The sequence below is a fragment of the Tupaia chinensis genome, unplaced genomic scaffold, assembly GCF_000334495.1.
Source record: "Tupaia chinensis unplaced genomic scaffold, TupChi_1.0 Scaffold143845_1, whole genome shotgun sequence".
Lineage (NCBI taxonomy): Eukaryota > Metazoa > Chordata > Mammalia > Scandentia > Tupaiidae > Tupaia > Tupaia belangeri.
In genome coordinates, this window is record NW_006203696.1 from 84,836 (window position 1) to 92,514 (window position 7,679).

The following is a 7,679-nucleotide window of genomic DNA, read 5'->3' on the forward strand; positions in this document are numbered from 1 at the left end:
TGCTGAACATCAGCTCTGAGAAGCCTGAGCTGTCTGTCTCGACCCGACCCAGGCAGGAACCTGGTGTGAGCATTGGTTTGGGGTATTCAGAAGAGACAGGCTGTGTTCTCGGGGCAGACAGGGCCAGGACTGGCCAGCTCTGAACAACACCTTCCCTCCTGGCCCCAGTGGGATGCCGGTGTGGGGGTGCTGGCTCACTCATGGCCTGGGGGCTGGCTGTGCCGACGGCGCCTCCTCGTTGTAGCCGTGCAGGAGGAGCGGCAGCGGGGCAAGGATCGGAACGAGAGCGAGGTGGAGCCCACCTCCAGCGCCAACGAGGACATGCCCGTGGAGAAGATCCTGGAGGCCGAGCTGGCAGTGGAGCCCAAGACCGACACCTATGTGGAGGCCAACATGGGGCTGAGCCCCAGCTCGGTGAGCCCCTGCCCTTGAGGGGGGGGTGACAGCCCACGTGCCTTGGTTCCCTGGGGGTCCCTCCTTCGCTTCCCCTCCCTAGGCAGTGATGACCCTGGGGGTCCACGGCTACGTTTGTTGGCCTCTCCCCCGGGGATCTGTGTGGCCTGCACTCCTGTCCTGTCTGGGACGCTGCAAGCGGCCCTCCTGGTTTGGCTCGTGTCCAGGGGTTGGCTCCTGCCCCCACGTGGCCTGCGTGCCGTTCTGGCTTGGGAGACCCCTGGAGGGTTGCTGGGCTCGGACATTACCTGCACCCTGCACCGACCTGTGGGCGCAACAGGAAGGAGCAGAATGCGAAGACAGCATCACCCCGTGCCTTGTGTGACCTCAGGCCCGTGCCCCTTGCAGTTGCCCCGGGTCCCCGCAGGGAAGGACGCATTGGGCTCCCCTCAGGCGGCTAACAGGTCAGGGAGCATGGCTTACCCAGCCTCGGGGCATAACTGCCCGTTTCTGCCAGGCACTGGGCAGGGCCGCGGTGGCCTGGTGGGGCCTGCTGCCACTTCTCTCTGCAGGGGTGTGCGCTTCTCTGCTCTGCTCTAAGTGAGGGCGGGAGGCTCAGAGACGGTGAGGGCTGAGGTCTCCCCTGAGCCACAGCAGAGCCCCCCGAGCAGGCGCGCTGGCTCCTCCCAGCCCTCCCTAGCTGGCCTCCTCCAGACCTAGCCCTGCTGGGCCAGTGCTGCCCCCTTCTGGGCTCTCTGGCCCCTTAGACCCCCTGCCTGGTCCTCGTCCCGTCTGCATCTGCGCCTACTCCAGACTTCTTGAGGCTGCCAAGTTCCTCGGCTCATGGCCACTTCGTCCATCTTCCCTCCTGGGTGACCCCTCTCACCCCCCATGAGGATCCCTGAGTTACGCTGCCCACTTGACTGTCCCATCTCTCTCCTCTGGGCCAAGTCACCTCCACAGAGGCCCCTTTGCCATACAAGGGTGGACACTGCAGTCTGGGGACACATCCTTGGGGCTGTCGCTCGGCCTGCCCCTCCTGGAGCCGTGGGGGGGCCTGCCCTTGCCACGTCCTAGGAAGCGCTCAGGGAACCTCTCCTTCACCGTAGCCGAACGACCCCGTCACCAACATTTGCCAGGCGGCGGATAAGCAGCTGTTCACCCTTGTGGAGTGGGCCAAGCGGGTCCCGCACTTCTCGGAGCTGCCCCTGGACGACCAGGTCATCCTGCTGCGGGCAGGTGAGTGGCGGGCTGTGGGCTGGGGCCGTGGAGGGCACCAGGCAGGCAGGCTCGGGGAAGGCCTCGGTCTCCCTGCCCTCCTGAGCTGTGAAGGGGCCGTCCGAGGGGTAGGGGTGGGCGCGCGTGGCTGCGGGGGCTGCCCCAGGGCCTGTGAGCTGCCCGTGGCTGCTCCATGGAGCTCAGCTCCTTCAGTAGGCATTGCCATACATGGAGGCCCGGGCCAGGCAGTTGCCCTCGGAGCCACCACCTCTGCTGTAAGGGACTTCGAAGGACCTCGTCCTGAGTGCAGGTCCCTCCTGGGAGGCGAGGGACACAGAAGCGGACAGGGCCTGTGGTGCTGCCTCCCACCTCTGGCCCTGGTGGCCACTGTCTCGTGTCCCCAAGGGGTCCAACCTGGCCCGTTTAGGAGCCTGGCAGTGATGCAGTCCCTGAGAAAAATGGGGGACAGCGGCCATACAGGGACGGGCTGTGGGCAGTGTGGCGTGCTCTGGGAGCTGTGGGGGACCCTCTTGTAGCCACACAGGGATGTGCATGGGTAGCGTGGTGTGCTCTAGAAGCTGCAGGGGGCAGGGGAGACCTTCTTGTGCCACACAGTGATGTCCGTGGGCAGCGTGGCGTGCTCTAGAAGCTGCAGGAGGCGGGGGGGACCCTCTTGTGCCACACAGGGGTGTGCATGGGCAGTGTGGTGTGCTCTGGAAGCTGCGGGGAGGGGACCCTCTTCTAGCCACTCAGAGATGGCCTTGGGCAGTGTGGCGTGCTCTAGGAGCTGCGGGGGTCGGGGCACCCTCTTGTAGCCACACGGTTGGCCGTGGGCAGTGTGGCATGCTCTGGAAGCTGCGGGGGGACCCTCCTGTTCCCTCTTGGTGCTTGTGTTGGCATGATCTCCCTTTGCGAGGTCCTTAACCGGGTCATGTGTTCCTCGAACCTGAAGCAAGTGACCCTGCTACAGTGGGCACAGACATCTTTCGGGGGGCCGAGCACCCCACCGGGAGATGCTTCCACCCTGGTCTGCCTTGCGTTCCAGGGGCTCCCGGCCCCAGAGCTCCCAGTTCAGAGCCCCAGCTGGGCCTGCCCTACCCCAGTGGTCTAAACACCCAGGGTGCGGTGGGAGAGCCAAGGCAGTGAAGGCTGTCCCGATGGCGTGTGGCCAGGCAGACCAGGAAGCCTGAGGGCTGGAGCCGACCTCGGGCTGGGCAGGTCGGCAGGGCCGCGGTGTCTGCTGTGTTTGGGCTTGACATGGAGCCGTGGAGTGCTGAAGGCACTGGGCTCTGTGGGCCACGTGTGGGGGCTGCCACGGGTGCCCTGCCCAGCGTGTCCCGGCACTCGGAAGCCTGGCTCCCCCTTCAGTTCTGGGCAGCATCCCCCTCGCACCTCTCCTCGGCTCCGAGCTTGGCACCGCACCCCCGGCCTCCCTCAGGCAATCCCACGATGGCCCTTGGTGTGCTTCCTCTTGGGCCTCCTCCCGGAGCGCTTGGCACGGTGTCCCTGGTCCCTCTCCACCCACACTGTCGTGGGTTGTGAGGCATAGGTGAGGTGGCGGCTCCTGGGGACCACGGCCAGACTGCAGGGTTGGAACCCCAGCCTCATTGCCCAGGAGCTGTGAGCTTGGCTGAGACGGCCCCTCCACACCTTGGCTTCCTGTGCGTCCCACCAGGGTGGGGACGCTCAGTGGGAACCACAGTGGCACCGTCTTAGGGCTCTGACCCACCGATGGTCCCCTGCATGCCCAGCCCAGCGGTGAAGCTGGCCGAAGCCCAGGCTGGCTGGGTGGCTGGAGAGGCCAGGGTCAGCCCAAGGACAAGGGCTAGTGGGTGGTGGTGGCTGAAGGACCTCGGTCCCCTCCTCTGGGGCTCCAGGGTCAGGCTCCATGCTGGTGGCTTCTGTCATGAGCTGGGCTGCGTTTTCTTCCGTTCAGGGGTCAGTGACTGGTGAGGCTCTGGCCAGCCCCGGGGATGGGGTGCTTGCAGACGTGCCCCTCGTGCAGGCCCACCCACCTCCCCCTCCCCTTGGGAGGTCATTAGGGGGGTCAGTGCCAGGCCTGGGGTTTCGTCCATCAGCCTAGCCCCAAGGCCCAGGCCTCTGCTCTCCTGGGAGTGTCTGTCTGTGGCTTCCTGTGTCCTGGGTGGGTACAGCCACGGCCCCGCAGTGACAGCACTGCTGTAGGATTTCAGCGTACCTGTGGTCGGGCCAGCTTCCCCCCCGGTGCCTGCCACGGCCACTTTCTCCACACGGGCTCCCCACGCCTGGCCAGGAGGCCTTCAGAAACAGCATGCAACTCACATGGCTTGGGCCAGCCGGGCGTGGGGATTAAGGCGCTGGATCCCACATGGCTGGCTGTACAGTTAGAGTCCCAGACCTGGGCGTGCCAGCGTGTGTGCGTGCGTGCCCCAAATCCCGAGAGGCAAATGAGGGGAAGGTGTTGCAGTGTGCCCATCCCCCAGGCTGATTCCTCACGTTTCTCTTTGTCTCTGTCTCTGTCTCCCCCTCCCTTTCCCTAGAGAGCATCCCTGCCCTCTGGCAAGTTGGAAAACAAGGCTGTGCATGGCTAGGCTTGTTCTTCGGGAGTGTGGAGAGACACCTGGCCCTTCTGTTTGACAGAGGGTAGACCGAGGCAGGGCTGGCCACTCCACGCTCGGGTTCCCAGTCCGCGTTGGCCACTCGCATCTGCTGATGGGCCGGGCTGTGCAGGCACTTCCTCCAGGTGGCAGCTGGCCTTGCTGGGCCGCGAGCAGCGTGGCCTGAGGGCCCCATGTCAGGACAGTGGGCATGCCATATCGCACCTTTGGTCTGCCCCCGCTCTAGCCACAGCTACCCTGTGCCCCTGGAGCTCCTGCTCGGCCATCCGGGTGTGGCCTCACATCACGCTCCTGGCTCTCGGGAGCAGGCACCCTCACCGTCTGCTCAGGCGGGGCTGCGGCAGTTCTGAGCAGTGAGGTGGGGTCTGGAGCCCAGACCCTCCCTCTGCACTGCCCCTCCCGGCAAGTGCTGCCTGGCTCGGGGAGCCCTCGAGAGCCCGTGTCCTGGAGTGGAGGCTGGGCCTCCCAGGAACCAGCGGAGAGGAGGGTTGTCCCTGAGCTGGGCTGTGGTTGTCGGGAGGGGTCCCACGGACAGGGCCACCCTCCACGTTGGAGGGCGTTGGTGGTCAGGGGAGTAGCCCTGAGCCTGGAGACTGGGCATGGCCTGTGCCCTCCTCGTCCTCAAGGTCCTCATTCTCGGGGTGCTGGAAAGTTGGCCGTCCTTGCGTGGCCGGGCACGTGGGCACTCCTTCCTGAGGGGTGGGCTCTCAGGAAGATGGCCCTGTTGGTTGCCGTGAACAGGATCCTCTCTGTCCTCCAACTCGCTTCCAGAAGACCGGGCAGCTTGCCGCTGTGCAGAGTGCAAGAGAGGGGTACTTGAGGGCCCTTGGGTAGAGGATGGGGGACAGTGAGCAGAGCATCAGCTGTGCCTTCTGGGGGTGCTGGGGGCCGTTACCCAGCTCGGCAGCATCTTCAGACAGCAACCTCATCGTGCTGCCTCCAGTGTTGTCAGAGACAAGCCCACCTTCCTGCCTGCTGGGGCCTCGGGGACTCCTGGGGGCCGTGGAGAGAGGTGTTCCCGCAGATGGAAGCTGGGGAAGGCTGGACGGGTCTGTGGGGGCTGAGAGGGAGGTGCGGAGTGACTCCAGAGGCAGGGACAGGCCGGGGGAGTTGGGCGATGGTGTGGGCCGGTTCTGCCCCCTGCCGAGCACTGTCCGATCATCCTCCTGGGCTGCCCAGGCTGTCTGTCTACACTGGGCTGGCGGGGGAGGGGGACCTTGCCTGAATGAGAATTTGTCATCACCGGGTCGTAGAATATAACACCCCCAGTCCTTGGGTGGAGCGGGCAGCCTGGCATTAGGAACTGTGGGCTGGGACTGGGGCAGGACCAGCCCTGTCACATTGTGAAGGCAGAGCCCTCCACTCTGGGGCCTTGAGTGGCCCGCATCAGAGTGGCACCCGCCTGAGGCCCAGAAGTGTGGGCGGTGTTTCCAGGTGTGAAGGAGGACCATGGGAGAGGCTTGGCTGAGCACAGGAGGGGACTGGCCCTGCCAGCTCCTGCTTCGTGGCTTTGGTGAGGGACGCAGCGTGACGCAAGCGGACTCTCCCGCGGACCCCCAGCTTTCTTAGGTTCCTGTGGGAGGGGGACACTGCAGGAGAGGGGACGTGTGGACAGGTGGGGGTGGCAGTATGTCCACACTGGCTTTCCCCCGACCCCTCCATCCAAGCGTCCCTGGTACACACTGGGTGACACCCGCCCACGGGCGGTGAGCAGACCATGGCTGCCCAGGCAGAGGCCTGGCGGGCACAGCCTGGATGCAGGTTGGGTGTGGTCCCCACCTGACGCAGGTCAGCCTACCTGGGAAGGCAGCCTAGGGGCTGGCCCTCCGGCTGCCAAGGGTGACACGCGGCTAGCAGGACTGCTTGCTGGTTCCGTGCAGCTCCCTGAAGTCGCCCAAGTGCTTTGGGAAAGGCTAGGCATGTGCTGGGAGCTGTGGCTGACAGGTGCTGGCCTGGCTGTCCCTACCCATCCTGCGATCACTCAGCCACCCCCAGACAGCTTTGGGTGGCCCCTGTGAAGCCGGCAGCCATGACACCTTCCGGCCCTTGGCGAGCACTGGCTGCACCTCCCGCTGTCTGGTTGGGAGTCGTGAAACCGGGCGCTTTCTCTGTCCGGGGCTTTTCTGTGTTGATCTGACAGGGCACGTACGCTCACCAGAAAGACGCGGAGAGGGCCGGTCACCGTGGCACCTTCTCCCTTTCTCTCGTGTCAGGAGTTTGGGCACGCCCCCAGGCGCCTGGCATTGTTTCAAGACTCTGGGTCTGGGACCCCCCCGGGGTGGGTTGGTCGTGTGGGCCCCCGCTGGCCCCCCGGAGCGTGTTTCAGTTCATGAAGTCCCTGTGTGGTGGCATTTCATGCGACACGTTGGTCTGGGAGGGTTCACTGCTGGGACCAGACCAGCAGTGAGCACAAAGTGGCTTCTGTGGGTCGGCGAGTGCCTGGGCCCGGCCAGCTGTCAGGAAGGCCCTGCACGAGGCCTGGCTGGGCCAGCTTGCTCAGTGCTTCCCAGACTTGTGTGCTCAGGAACCTCTTCTGTGGAACACTGCATGGGGTTAGGGTTCCACAGAGCCCACTTTGAGAACGCTGGCTCAGGTTCTCCGAGGGCGGGTCTGTGACACGGGGCTTTGGGGCCTGGGGTAGGGTGGCAGGCCTGGAGACGGCTGAGTGACCATGCCCCCTCCCTAGGCTGGAACGAGCTGCTCATCGCCTCCTTCTCACACCGGTCCATCGCCGTGAAGGACGGGATCCTGCTGGCCACCGGGCTGCACGTCCACCGGAACAGCGCCCACAGCGCGGGGGTGGGCGCCATCTTCGACAGGTGGGCTGGGCCCCGGGCTTTGGCCGCCCTGCCCAGGCACTCCCTGCTGATGGTGGGTTACAGACAGTCCCTGTAGACAGGGCAGGAAGACCAGGACGCTGTGTGAGCTGGCCTCTGGCACCTGCAGCCAGGACTGCCCAACAGGCTGTCCCTTCCTATCCTTTCTTTAAACCCACATGCCCCTGTGCGGACAGTCGTGCTGTTAAGCTAAAGCAGGAGGCTCTTCAGATGCCGTTTTAGTGGGAGACGTGAGCAGGACTGCGCAGGTGTCGAGGGTCTCCTTTGCACCAGAACAAACGCTACTTCGTTTCCATTCCCCAGGAGTCTCAAGTCCTCATTCGAGTGTCAGGACGCTGGCATGTCACGGGCTCTCCAGGTGTGGCAGTGATGCTCCATAGCCTGGGGCACATCCCGGCCCTGGGGCCAGCTCTGAGCAGGCAGGCACATGGCCTGGCCACACGCCTGTGTTTGCCCCTCACTGGACGTGTTTGGAGAGGCACTTGGGGGGCAGGCCCATGTCCATGGCTGCACACTGTCCCCATTCGAGTCGTCCTGCGGAAATGCTGGGCCCGCTGACCTGCCACCAAGCTGAGTGGATAGTAGCTTCTGTGTCCCTGTCTGGCTAGCCCCGGCCTCCGCGCCCCGGGGGCCC

At 65.1% G+C, this 7,679-nt stretch overlaps 1 protein-coding gene across 6 annotated transcripts in view; it reads left to right on the forward strand.

Annotated features, from left to right (window-relative positions):
• RXRA (retinoid X receptor alpha) overlaps window positions 1-7,679 on the forward strand; it is a 66,410-nt gene that overhangs the window by 44,627 nt on the left and 14,104 nt on the right. For all 6 annotated transcript variants that reach the window (XM_006165261.3, XM_027767029.1, XM_006165259.3 and 3 more), the window contains exons 6-8: window positions 245-414; window positions 1,503-1,632; window positions 6,895-7,027. In XM_006165261.3, the coding sequence (XP_006165323.1) occupies window positions 245-414; window positions 1,503-1,632; window positions 6,895-7,027 (433 nt within the window). The remainder of the gene's footprint in view (window positions 1-244; window positions 415-1,502; window positions 1,633-6,894; window positions 7,028-7,679) is intronic.